At 40.9% G+C, this 14,778-nt stretch overlaps 2 protein-coding genes across 2 annotated transcripts in view; one reads left to right on the top strand and one right to left on the bottom strand.

The window, feature by feature from the left end:
• LOC138939439 (uncharacterized) overlaps positions 1 to 14,778 on the bottom strand; it is a 126,978-nt gene that overhangs the window by 30,893 nt on the left and 81,307 nt on the right. The gene's annotated exons all lie outside the window — the stretch shown is intronic.
• On the top strand, positions 13,174 to 13,931 carry LOC138939397 (uncharacterized). Its single transcript, XM_070307146.1, has one exon. The coding sequence runs from the start codon at positions 13,176 to 13,178 to the stop codon at positions 13,929 to 13,931; it is 756 nt and encodes a 251-aa protein (XP_070163247.1). The 5' UTR covers positions 13,174 to 13,175.

The raw sequence follows: 14,778 nt of genomic DNA, 5'->3' as shown, positions 1-14,778 counted from the left end.
TGTCCGGCTGCTATAATTCGCGTCGGGACATGTTTATCGGTGTACTTAAAGGCGGGTGTCGATGTCTGAAAAATAAGGCAAGCGCCGATTTCCGACTGCTCGAGAATTTATAAATAATATAAACAAGATAGAACCATCGCGGTGCTCTCTTCATCTTTTTCCAGGAAGAGCCGTTTATCGTATCGCTTGTCGGGATACGTTTCGCGATACCATAACGCGATAGATTAAAAATATATAATGAAGAACGAAGGGTGTCAAAAACTCAGTATGCGATTTGAAAGCTTACGGTCCGTATATCGACTGAAAGAGGAAGATTTTGTGATAATCTACATAAAAATGGAAATAGACGAAATTATTGTTATTGAAGATGAGGATATCATTCTCGAAGACGCCGATGATGAAGTTATTATTATTGAAGATGAGGATGTCATTCTCGAAGACAACGTGATGGAAATTGTAAATTTGTCGGACGATTCATCAGACAAAGACGAAGACCGCATACTTTCGGAGGATTCCGATTATAATAGTGATTACAGCAGTGTTAGTACCGACATAAATCAACGTACTTTAAACCGCGTTGAAATAAATAGTTTAGGTGCGGTAAAAATGTGCTGCATATACTTTTATTATAAAAGTGAACACAATGAAAAAATTTGCACATGCTGTTTTATGCGCATTGCAGACTTATTTTCAAATATTCGTGTTGTGCGACAGCATGAAAATGCAATTTACGAACTAATCCTGGGAGCGGAGAGAATTTGCAGAGAATGTGGAAAACCGCTGCATCAGATAATGCCCTGCAACATGTGCCCAATTTGCACTGTATAAGCTGGACACATTTTGTGGGTGAGAACCACATTGAAATACTCAAAGAATTAATTGTATCTATTTTAAAAAATATTAAATTTATATTAATATAATGTTTTTCTGTTTCAGATGGACATAACGCGATAGATGAAAAAATATATAATGAAGAACGAAGGGTGTCAAAAGTGTATAACGAAAAATTTTGGTCGCTCGAAGAAAAGTCAAGTGCTTTTCCTTCGCACATGCTCTCCGACACACTTGAACGCGTCAGTAATAAACACTGCCGCAGCAGATCTGGATTTTTCCGATGCTATAGGATAGTATCGTTCGAGTTGCCGGCGAGAACGCTACGTAGTGAAAAGAGTAAAAGTTAAGTAATAAGATATAAAAATGCCATCATTGATCGAATTAGTGTTGCGCCGAGAACGCTATAACGCGTCGTGGTGGTCGCAAGACCTGGTGATGGGGCTGCTGAGAGCCCTATTAAATTTGGTTGTATACCAGAGAGTAAGTAGCATATTTTATTTTACGTTGTATTAATTATTTATAATATATTATTATTATTCAATTTTAATTTTATTTTACAGTACGACAGTACAATGGAAATAAAAATCCCAGGATTTGTAAACATTGAACGCCGGCAATTTGTGAGAGCGGTGCGGCGGCACGAACGCTATTTGCGTGAGGACGTATGGGAAGACAATGGCTCCGACGGTCTCTATTTAGACCTGAGACGTCTCTTCGGCCTCGAACCCTACGAGGAGGACATAGAGGAATTATGGGGTTGATTGTATCTATTTTTAAAAAATATTAAATATTAAAAAAATTAAATTAGTATACTAATAAGACTTTTATTTTTCTGTTTCAGAAGGAGTGGTATATATTCTGAAAAAGAATTAAAAGATCTGAGAGATCATATAATGTTTCCGGCCGAACGACCGTCAGTACTTAACACCGTAGCAAGAGGAGTAATGGGAAGACCCACTTCTCTACAGGGGGGCTCCATTTCCAATTTATTGGATGAAGCATCTATGGAAAAGATAGCCGCTTCCGCTTGGAAAAAATTCTGGAACAAGTTCCTGTTTTTCGGGAATATCAGTGCTGGATTACTCGGCATATATCTAATTGCAAGAGTTTCCAAGTTAATATTGGACACAGTTGTGCACGGTTATGCCTTACATACCGTGTACGGATGGTCCATATACTTACTTGGAGCAATCTGGGACTCTCTTACAAATATTTTATTACATCTGGGAAGACGGAGGCGACCCGAGAGGCCACAACAGAGCCCACCATCACCACCACTACTGCCAAGCGCACCGCAAGAAAACAATAAAGCAATAAAACCCACCAAACAAGGAGATCACAACACCATAGAAATGAATGCGGTATATCCTCTACTACGACCGGAAGAAAACTCTACCTATACGTTAGAGATAAGAGAATAAAAAAAAAGAAAAAAAAAGAAAAAAAGGGTAAATCAAATTTTATTTTATTTTTGTTCATTAATAATAATAAGAATAGTAATATAATAATAATAATAATAATAATAATAATAATAATAATAATAATAATAATAATAATAAAAAATTTTTATATGAAAAGAGAACGACGAAACGCCTTTTCCCCTCTTCCTCTCCATCAACCTAAAGCAATGGGCCCCTCTTAAAAACTTTTCAATTATATCAACCTAGTCTTACCTATTTTTAGAAAATGGAAATCAAAAACATCAACACCCACGAGTTGACCCGCGGACGATTGGAAGTACGGATAACTCGCACAGAGTCTCCATTACTTTTCTGGGTCCAATTAAAAAACGGAGAGAAAGACCTAGTAGAGCTCATCGAAGAGCTCAACTTTCGGATGAACCGACGAAGTCGCTACCTCCACTGTTGGCCCGAAGACTTGAGGGAAGATGAACCGTGCGCCATCCAAATAAAAAACCTCTGGCAACGCGGTCTCATTATAGGAATAAACACAGCAACAGCCATGGTGAAAATATCTCTGAGAGACTGGGGCCTGGCAGTCTGGAAACCGATGAGCCAGGTATACTTCTTGGAAGACCGATTCAGAGAATTGCCATGGCAGAGCATCAAGTGCGGCTTGGCGCACACGGGTCTCGTAAACGTAGCCACGAAATGGCCCGAAAAAACGCGATTGATATGCAAGATTCTCGGAGATCGCCAAGAGGGGTGGATACGAATTATCCATCCTCTGGGTGAAAGAGAAGCCATGGTGAAACTGACGATCTATAATGAAAACACCGAAGGGGCCTACAACCTACGAGACTCGTTGATCCAGCTGGGACATGCGCGACTCATCGACGACGTCGCCACAAATGCATTCCCCCACTTGTAAAAGTGAGAGGAAGCCTTTTACTTAACCGTTCCCTAACATAGACTAATCACAAAAATATACATATAGAAAAAATATATATATATCCTATAGTATTAATAAGAATAATAGTAGTAAAATTTTATATATACACATACTATTGTAGTAATAGTGATAATAATAACAATAATTTACCTTTATAAGAAAAAAATGTATCTCAATAATCTCAAAAAAAAAAAAAAAAAAAAAAAAATTACCATTATATATATATAGTATGGCATTACCGTATTTTATTAATTAACTAACAAAACCAAAACTATCTTTTCTAACACTATGGAACAGCGTTACTTGACCGATAGTTACAAAAAAGTGATGTCAACTAATATCAGCAAGCTACAGAGAGATATATATATATATACATGTAAAACATGTCACAGAAAAAATCTATTCCAGCGTTTGTCAATTGACAAGTCATCATTGCATATCTATCAGCAAATCTACTTTTAACTCAGATCCGGGCAAATGAAGCTTGGACATTCTATTATGGGATTCAACATGGAATCCTAGTCAATGGCTAATTGCTCGTAATAAACGAGAATCCAAGCCAAATACCAAAAACCTTCCCGACAAGCAGAACATATGCTGTTCAGATGACTCCAACAACACAAGAGGGAAGAAGAAAGAAAGGAATATCCTATCTCTCTCACAGGGCAATAAAACCCTCCAGCCGAAGACCCAACCTTATCAATAATGGTCAGGTAAACATTATGACATATACAGTTTTTTTCTCTATCTCTTACGCCATAAATGGGCACATATAAGAAAAGATAGTTTTGTATAAGAATTATATATATAAAAAAAAATAATAGTTAATTGAAAAAGTAAAAGAAGGACGAAGGAAAGAAGGAAGGGGTTTTGGTGATCGCCTTCTCTTTCCTCCTTCTTAATAAACAAATCAGCATGCCCGAAACCATATACAATTAGGATACCTTAGTTAATCGCAAAAGGAAGGAATCTATTTCATTTTTGCAAATGTCGGGCTCCTCCCCAACATTTGTCTAAGGCCGGGGGTGTTACGTCCTGGCAACTCCACGATTCCTTCCTTTCGCAATGTTGCGGCAACGATAATCGATCGGTGATAAAAATAAGTCGTTCAGTAAATAGAGCATCTTGCGCCACGCATTTCTTTAAACATCTAGTCACTTGTCAATATCAATATCTATGAACAACCATGGGAAAGACGCGAGAAACCGGTGACGAAACCGCGCCAGTCGCCTAAAATTAAACAAATCGGTAGATACCCTCGAAATAGAATTTCCCAACGGAAGAATAAATTGATATCGAGAAGATAATAAAATTTCCTCTAAGAAAATATCCGACAAACGTAACTAAATCAATAATGATGAAACTCCTGTGACGACATATCCAGTAACGACGGTAAGACCCTTTCTAATCAGATCACGTGCGCAAGACAAAATCTAATGCCCAACTGATATCGAGATCACCAATCGACGATCGCCACGGGTAAAAATTCGAAAAGTAGGAGAAACACCCCGCCTAATGAGGGCACTGGCATAATTTTTAATTCGTTGGAGACTTGGAAGATTCCCACTCTTAGAAATTAGAATACACCCTAAAAGAGGAGATATAAAAAGAGGACAAAAAGGGCCACCCACGGTCTTACTTAGCACTTGCTTACCACTTCACTTACTTAGCACTTGTTTTATTCACTTAATTCTGTGCGTGCGTCTTCAGTTAACATAAGTCTCATTAAGTGCCGTGGCACCGCGAAAACTACTAAAAAAATTATACCAGTGCACTCATCGCCTGGCTAATCTGGAACCCGACAATCCGGCACATTAAGAGACTCCACACCTTCACCTACGAAACAAAAAGTAAGTCACATTCATCCAATTTAATTTACGCTATTAACCCTCGTGAGATATAACGCATTACGTTATATTATATTAACGCTGGTTTTCATAGTAAAAACCAGATCCGGCAGTCCAAGCCAAACGGTCATTCGCAGGAGTCGGAGGACTCAAACGCCGGTAAAATGCAGATTCTGCGCTACTCACAATAACAATTCAACAACAGTATCTGTTAGACCCACTCTTCCCCTCTCGCCTAACTACCCCTCCCCCAGCTACTCCCCAATCTACTTCCCCGAAGTCACTGAACTTCCGCTTTCCCCTCGTTCATTCTCCTCTCTATCTACTGTCTTCCTTAACAATTCACCCCCAACTTCCCCGCACCTTTCAGAGTCGGAATTCGACCAAGCAATAGAAGAGTTTTGCAACGACTTGCCCGACCTGGAAGCCGACTCATCTTACCAAGATTAACCAAACCTAAAAATCCCCCCTTCTCTCTTTCTCCCTCCTTCATACCGCATCCTCTTACTCACTCTCACACATACACATGTTTTTATTTTTTTTTTTTATTATTAAACCTTTACATTGTATTAACCAGTCAGAACCTAAAATTTTACGGTAGAGACTTTCCCTCGTCATTCTGATTGATGCCCTCCGTACCATTGTAACACCCGCGGAGCGATAAGCTCAACCACACACCATCACTCACACTCACACGATAAATGTAATCACTTCCTACATATATATATATTATACCATGTAATCGAACTTTTATTTTTATTAATGAATAAAATTATATTTTTTATTAATTAAACATTTCTTAACCCCTCTCTCGTTCCCAGTACGAAGATCGCACTAGGTCCCATCCCGCGTAAAAGGGATTAAATTCCCTGACCGAAAAGGGACCACCGAGCGAACGTCTGAATAAACAGCGTAATAGCGATCCGAACGGTCGTTTACCTGCTTTGCGGACCTGTCAGTTCGTTCGACCCGATTCCGAACGCCACGAGACGTTTAAACTTCGGGAAAATAAAAGATAGTTGTTGCGCCCTTCCGTCGACTCATCCTTCCTCGAGTCTGGACGTAACAGAATAATGTTCCTATTGCGGCGCTCGTACACATGTTGACAGTTTTTGTGAACAAACGGTAGTTATTTTCGTTGCCTTCCTCCTCCGACATTTGCTCGAGATATTTTTTAGCCTCAAATTGAGGTATCGCGACACTACATAATAGTGTAATTTTTCTTAAAATATCGGCGACACACATTTTCGCACACTCGGACTTCGCATAACTTACTACACAAAAAATTTCAAGAGACGAAAAATTAATGTTGGATTTTTCATGGGAAATAAGAATTTATACATGATCTCCCCACTTCCAAAGGACAATAAAGTGGGGAAAAAAGTTTCCTTATTCTAGCACTGCCTATTTTTAGTTATTTTCGTTTATGGCTATTTCCTTAGTTCCTATAGGGCTTCGCATTTGCCGGGCCGAAAGAAATTACGTTACCTCAATCAATGAAAAGTTCAAACGTTTGGAGCATTATACTGTAAAAGGAAAAAGGGCGAATGAAAAAAATTTAACAATTTAAGTAAAAATTCCCATATTTATTAATATTAATTTTTCATAAATCAATATTCTTATTACTTATAATTAAAATATTACATAGAAGTACATCGTTTATTTTCTATATCCTATTACAATTCAAATTATAGGATTAAACACGACAACGTATAGCGTATAATGTGTTATGTCCTGGCGACTCCACGATTCCTTTCTTCCGCGACGTTGCGGTAACGATCGTCAGTTGGTGATAAGAACGAACCGTTCAGTAAACAAAGCATCTTGTGCCATACGTTTCTTTTAAACACTGTCATTTGTCAGTAACTACATCCACGAGTATCCGTGGGAAAGACGCAAGGAAATCGGTGATGGAAACCATGCCGGTCTCGAGATAAATAAAAAATAACAGCTACCCCTTGCAATAGAATTTCTGGCGGAAGAACAACGAGATAACAAGAACTTTTAACGAAATGTTTAATAAACTCAGCTGCATTAATACTAATAATAATTTTCTAACGGACAAGTAATAAACACAGCTGCATCAACGTTGACAAAAATAATTATAAGGAAGTAAGACACTTTTCTAATCAGATCATGTGCGCGAGGGTCCCCCGGAAAGGCTAATGTTTAAGGAACTTTTGAACTAATATCGAACTCACCAACCGACGATCAGCACGGGTAAAAATACAAAAATAGGAGACACCCCCTGCCGAATGAGGACACTGGCACGATTCTAATTCGTTAAAATCTTGAAGAATCCTTACTTTTGCATAATTTTAATTCGTTAAAAGTTTTGAAAGATCCCACTCTTAAAATTAGAAGACACCCTCAAAAAAAGGTTATATAAAAGAAAGAACTCGTAAGACTAGGGGATTCATTCATTCATTCATTTATTCATGCATTCAGTCATTTCTGTCGACTTCAATCAGTGCCGGGCAATTAGTCTCGTGTGCGCGCATTAAGAGCAAAAATTCATAATTAGAAAAAGAGTGACCAGTTCAACATCAGTGTCCTCATCTTGGCGTCGTCTCCAGGGCAACCCGGCACCCGCACAGCGTTACATCTTAGCTAAGGACGACAAGTTTTGTCAACCTACTCAACCTACTAATTAAAAGTCAGCAACGGAAGTAGGTCTCTAATAATTCAGTTTAATTATATTGCTGCAATAAATAACGTTGTCACCGGTTCCATAGTGAGAACCAGATTGGGAAAAATATACGAATTTCAACCCGCTACCGCAAAGGTCCGTTCCGCGAGTCAGAACACGCGAACTTCTGTAGATTTTTAATCAACCGTAGCCAGTAGTAGTAGTAATAATTACTCAATCACCGCACACATAGAAACAATCATTGACTTCCTCCCTAGTTACTCCCTAATATATCCTTCGGAACCATCTTCTCCCGAACTGCCGCTTTCCCCCCGATTGTTCTCCTCGTTGTCAACGATCATCCTTGAAGATTCACCCCCTCCTTCTCCTCCTTCAGAATTAGACGAGTTCGCGAAGGCAGTGCTGGATTTCTGCAACGAACTCCCTGATTTGGAGGACGAATCCTGCTATCAATCTCCACTCCCTCTTGAATCCGACGAATTCGAGAGAGCACTGGAAGAGTTCTGCAATGAACTCCCAGATCTCGATGACGAATCCTCATACCAATCCTAGAATTATGAAATCAACCTCCTAATATTCCTACACACTCACTCACACAAATTGTTTTATTTTCTTTTCTAACAGATATTTTGTAATAACTAGTCAGAAATTCAATATTAATAATAGAATCTTGCCTCATTATTCTGACTGGAGTCCTCCGTACGATTGTAAGAACCGCGAACAACCAAACACACACACACCCATACGCATATTAAAATAACTATTGTTCTCATCATTTTGATATAATGTATACCAAAGTAATTTAATTTATTATGAATAAATTTATATTCTAATTTAAATCCAATCTTTATTAACCCCTCTCATTCTCCAGTCAAAAGATCGCACCTGGTCCCATCCCGCGTAATAGAGATTAAATTCTTTTACCAAAAAGGGACCGCCGAGCGAACTTCTGAAAAACAGAGTAATAGCGACCCTAACGGTCGTTTGATTTTCGGACCGTCAAGTTCGTTCGACCCGATTCTAACGCTTCGAGACGTTTTCGGGATCATAAAGATAGTGGTTGCGCCAGTAGTGTTAATAGGCCGGTTCTAACTCAGGTCCTCCGAGGAGAATGCGGGGCGAGGGGAAACCGCGCGGGCGAGGGGGCATGGCGTCACGCGGGCGGAGGGGGATTTTGGTGGCGCGGGGGAATGACGTCACGCGGGCGGGGGGCTTATCGCGGGAGCATAAACAGCGCGGTGTATTACAAAGGGCGAGTGCCGATGTCCGGCTGCTCGAGAATTTATAAACATTATAAACAAATATCGTCTCACACTACACTTGCACGTGCGGCATTATTAAAAGTAGTAATACTATGCGGGTTCTAACTCTGGTCCTCTGAGGGGTGGTGAGGGGCGAGGGGAAACCGCGCGGGCGAGGGGGCATGACGTCACGCGGGCGGAGGGGGATTTTGATTGCGCGGGGTCCGCGGAGAGGGGGAGGGGGCCGTGGCGGAACGGTAGGCGCGGTGTATTACAAAGGGTGAGTGTCGATGTCCGGCTGCTCGAGAATTTATAAACATTATAAACAAAATAAAACCATCGCGGTGGTCTCTTCATCTTTTTTTTTTTCCAGGAAGAGCCGCTCGCGCACTATTGCGCGTAACATTAAAATTAGATGATAAGGCGAGCGCCGATACCCGGCTGCTAGAATTCGCGTCGGGACATGTTTATCGGTGTACTTACAAAAGGCGGGTGTCGATGTCTGAAATATAATGCAAGCGCCGATTTCCGGCTGCTCGATAATTTATAAATAATAATATAAACAAGATAGAACCATCGCGGTGCTCTCTTCATCTTTTTCCATGAAGAGCCGTTTATCGTATCGCTTGTCGGGATACGTTTCGCGATACCATAACGCGATAGATTAAAAATATATAATGAAGAACGAAGGGTGTCAAAAACTCAGTATGCGATTTGAAAGCTTGCGGTCCGTATATCGACTGAAAGAGGTACGACGGGTACTTGTAAATTTTGTTGTGGCAAGTGTTCGGTGTAGAGGAAGATTGTGTGATAATCTGCATAAAAATGGAAATAGATAATAATAATTTCGAGGTAGTATTAGATGAATCGTCCGACGAAGATCACGCATTGTCGGATGATAGTAATTACAAGAGTGATCAAAGCGAGGACCTTACGGAACGTGTTGACAAGATAGTGCCTCATTCGCAAATTATTGCGCTAAACGGACGTACAAAGTGTTGCGCTATATACTTTTATTATTCCACGGGTGGTTCTTTTGCCGTATGTGCTTCGTGTATGATCTCCATAGCAGATACTGATTTCGGATACATGTATGCTGTTCGGAAGCATGTGATTGAGATATACGACGCGATAAGTGGCCGGTCCTGCTCCAATTGCAGACTTCCGATGTATCAGATCTTTCCGTGCAATATGTGCCCAATTTGTATACAGTAAAAAAAAATTGACATAAACAGTGTGAAAAAATAATAAAAACATGGAAAACACCGAGCAAACCGAACGCGACCTGTTGGAGCTGTCGCGTCGAGTCGCTACCTTGGGCGAGTATTTCGCGTGGGCGCAGCGATGCGAGGAATTTATCAAACAGCTCGAAGAACACAGTCGTGTCAAGCGTCCGCGACTCTCGATCGGAGTTCGACAATCTTTGGTGGCTAGAATCGCGCGAGTCGAGGGTGCGAGGACTCGATTAGAGAGACGGTTTATACACAGCGGTGGTGATTACAGTGGTGACAATACCGCGGAAAGACTCGTTTGGCGAGAGATCGATACCGCGTTCGAAAACCGTATACTGACGGGTGCGGTGATTAACGCAGATTATATCGAACCGCGACAATTTCTCGAGGACGCCAAAGACATCGTGCTCGAACACGTGCAAAAAGTTATGGAAAGACATAATAACGTGAAAGTGAACACTGTGTTCAACGGTGAATTCGTGTCGGGTGATAAGAGCGCAAATAAAAGTGTAAATACCAGAAACTATGAACTCTTTCGCACGTCCGATTTACACGAGTGGTACGAGCGACGCGTCGTCGAGCCCACGCTTGCCTCGTTCGAAGAATTTCAAGAACGCGATAGCGGGTGGGCTTTGTCGCGAATTCTCGATTTAACTGTAAATATAAATAAATATAATCCAATGCGCGCGGGGTGTCATATTAAATTACCGCGAGAAATAACAATGAAGAGAGCGGTAATAAACGTGCAATCCAAAGACAATGCGTGTTTCGCGTGGGCGGTGGTCGCCGCTCTACATCCAGCTGAAAGAAACGCGGAACGGGAATCTTCGTATCCACATTATACGACAGTGCTAAATCTCCAAGACATTGAGTTTCCGATGACATTGAGTCAAATTAAAAAATTTGAACTTCACAACAACATTTCGATAAATGTATACTGCATCGAGAAAGAAAACAACATTGTCCCGATACGTCTGAGCGAACAAAAGAAGGACAGACACGTCAACTTGCTGTACATGCAAGATTCGCAAGACGTTGGACATTTTGCGTGGATCAAGAATTTATCCCGGCTCGTGAGCTCACAATTGAGTTGTGGCAAACGAAGACAATATATCTGCGATCGGTACGTATATTTAATAAAAATGCAATATATATAAAATATACGAAAGAAAAATTAATTATTTCTTTTTTTTTTTACAGATGTTTACACTATTTTGGATCGGACGATAAGTTGCAGTCGCACATTGTAGATTGCCGAGAAATGAACGAGTGCGCTATCCGGTTACCGAGCGATAAAGACAAGTGGCTCGCGTTCAACAACTACAACAGAAAGGAGCGACTACCCTTCGTCGTATACGCCGACTTGGAGTGCGTGCTGAGGAAGACCGACGGTGATCCGATGGCGTCTACGTACACGTTTCAGCATCATCAAGTATTTAGCGTAGCTTATTATGTACATTGTTCGTACGACGAATCGTTATCCGCGTATCATTCTCACCGTAGTACCGATTGCGTTTCGTGGTTCGTGGAAAAATTAAAAAATTTAGCGCAACGCGTAAAGATTATTTTAACCACGAATGTCCCCATGATAAATTTAACGCGAGATGAGCGGGAAAAGTTTCACAGCGCGACACACTGTCATATTTGCGAAAAACCGTTCGCGCAAGACGACACGCGCGTACGCGATCATTGCCATCTTACCGGGCGGTATCGAGGTCCCGCGCATTCAAACTGCAATTTAAATTATAAAGACTCGTTTTGCATTCCCATAGTATTTCACAATTTATCCGGTTACGATTCACATTTTATCATCGAGGAAATAGCTACCGCGTTCGAAGGCTCGATCAACGTACTACCGATAACGAAAGAAAAGTATGTTTCATTCACGAAACACGTTAAAGATACCGCCGAAAAATCAGATTGCCGAAGCGATATAAAGTTACGGTTCATCGATTCGTACAAATTTCTCAGTACTAGTCTCGAAAAATTGACATCGTTTCTAAATAACGATAAACTTCAAATTTTAAAATCAAAATTTCAAAATTTATCGATCGAAGAGTTCGATTTATTGACGCGAAAAGGTGTCTTTCCATACGAATACATCGACTGTGTCGATAGGTTGCACGATACGTGTTTACCACCGCGCGAATCATTTTATAGTTCCTTGACCGGTGACACCGTATCCGAGAGCGACTACGCGCACGCCGAAAACGTTTGGAAGCGGTTCTCCGTTCGAACGCTAGGCGAATACAGCGACTTGTATTTAAAAACGGATGTCTTGTTATTGGCCGACGTTTTTGAAAATTTTCGCAACAAATGTATCGAGAGTTACGGGCTCGACCCCGCGTATTATTATACTCTTCCCGGATACACGTGGGATGCGATGCTAAAACATACGAATATTACGTTCGAATTACTTACCGATATCGATCTGGTTATGTTTATCGAACGGGGAATACGCGGTGGCCTGAGCCTATGTTCCGGCAGATACGCGCGAGCCAATAACAAGTACATGCCGTCTTACGACCCATCGAAACCATCGTCGTACATGATGTATTTCGATGTAAACAACTTGTACGGTTGGGCAATGTGTCAACCGTTGCCCTATGCCGATTTTCGATGGGTCGACGACATCTCCGACTTTGACGTTAGCGCGATCGCTTCGGATTCAACCACAGGTTATATTCTCGAGGTCGATCTGGAGTATCCGCAACATCTTCACGACGCGCACGTTGATCTACCGTTCTGTCCAACGCGCGATAAGCCGCCCGCCAAGCGGCAGGATAAGCTCCTCGCGACTTTATACGATAAGAAGCGTTACGTCATACACTATAACAACCTGCAGCAATGCACGCGTCACGGCCTTCGCATCGCAAATATACATCGCGTATTGCAATTCGCTCAATCCGCATGGCTCCGCGATTACATCGAACTCAACACCCGGTTTAGAACGCGCGCGACGAACGATTTCGAGAAAAATTTATACAAGTTAATGAACAACGCGGTATTCGGAAAAACTATGGAAAACGTGCGCAATCACGTCGATGTAAAATTATTAACAAAGTGGGACGGGCGATACGGCGCGGAGGCGATGATCGCGAAACCAAATTTTCATAGCAGAAGCGTCTTTTCGGAAAATTTGGTCGCCGTTGAACTGCGCAACCTCGAGGTGAAATTCAATAAACCGATCTATGTCGGTATGTGTATACTCGATATATCGAAAGTGTGTTTATACGAATTTCACCACAAGTACATGTTACCGTTATATCGCAAAAATTGTAAAATAATGTACACCGATACAGACAGTTTGATTTATCACATCGAGTGCGAGGATGTGTACGAGAATATGAAACGCGATATCGCTAGATTCGACACGAGCGATTATCCGGCTAACAACGCGTACGGTATACCGCTCGAGAACAAGAAAGTGCCGGGTTTGATGAAGGACGAGAATAACGGTGCGATCATGACTGAATTTGTCGGGCTTAGAGCAAAAATGTACGCGTTGCGAGTAAATAGTAAAAAGGATACAAAAAAGGTTAAAGGTGTCAAGCGTAACGTCGTAGCGAGAACGATAACGTTCGACGATTACACGCGGTGTCTACGCGATGACATTGAAATGACTCGACAACAATCCTGCATAAGATCAAAATTGCACGAAGTGTACACAATCAGCGAGACAAAAATCGCTCTAAGTCCGCACGACGACAAGCGATATATCGTACCTGATTCGACCGACACCCTACCGTGGGGACATTACCGGATACCCTTATAATGTAATGTAATGTAATGTAATGTAATGTAATGTAATGTAATGTAATGTACGTATGTACGTATGTACGTATGTATATGTATGCATGTATGTATGTATATATATATATGTATGTATGTATGTATGTATGTATGTATGTATGTATGTATGTACGTATGTAATGTATGTATGTATATATGTATGTATGTAATGTATATATGTATGTATGTATGTATGTATGTATGTATGTATGTATGTATGTGTATAAGGAAAACAAAATAAATATATATATATTCCTATCTTCCTTTTTTTTCTTTTTTTATATTTCATATTTTATATGCTGTATACATCTTACATATATTTTTTATATTTCAGATACTTTATATGTATTTCATATTCTTTATATGTTAAAAATAAAATACAGTTTGTACGAATTAAACCACATTGTCCTTGTGTATCCAAGAGTTGTGCGATCCATCGAATCCCAACCATTTGACGTAAACCTCGTCACCTCTCCTGCGCAGTACTTTCTCCACGAGATACATGTCCGGATAAGTCGCGCGACGCAACTCGTACTCGTAGAACGCTCCAGCGACAGATTTTTTGCGATAGTCCTCGAGTAGATAAGTTACGGGATTAGTACGTTGCACTTTAACGATCTTAAACACTTCGGTGGTCCAGTTTGGCGTGTAACCCTTCTCGAAGATCGTCTTGTACTTGCTAACGCGTACCGGGTCACCTACTTTGAACTTTGCCGGACCCGCGATCTTTATCGCGCTGTACACAGTATCCAAGAGTCTTTCGGCGATCGCGGGGGTAACGTCGGCGGGTCGCATACCGATCGTTCGATGCTTGCGCGTGTTGTAATCCG

Source organism: Polyergus mexicanus, unplaced genomic scaffold (assembly GCF_030449975.1).
Source record: "Polyergus mexicanus isolate NDT 795.1 unplaced genomic scaffold, iyPolMexi1.0 SCAF_14, whole genome shotgun sequence".
NCBI lineage: Eukaryota > Metazoa > Arthropoda > Insecta > Hymenoptera > Formicidae > Polyergus > Polyergus mexicanus.
The sequence above is the reverse complement of the archived record's forward strand: the minus strand, read 5'-3'. Positions and strand labels throughout refer to the sequence as shown.

What these genes read in the sequence shown, in the direction of transcription:
- LOC138939397 (XM_070307146.1), top strand. Translation starts at nt 13,176, where the DNA reads ATGGAAAACGTGCGCAATCACGTCGATGTAAAATTATTAACAAAGTGG.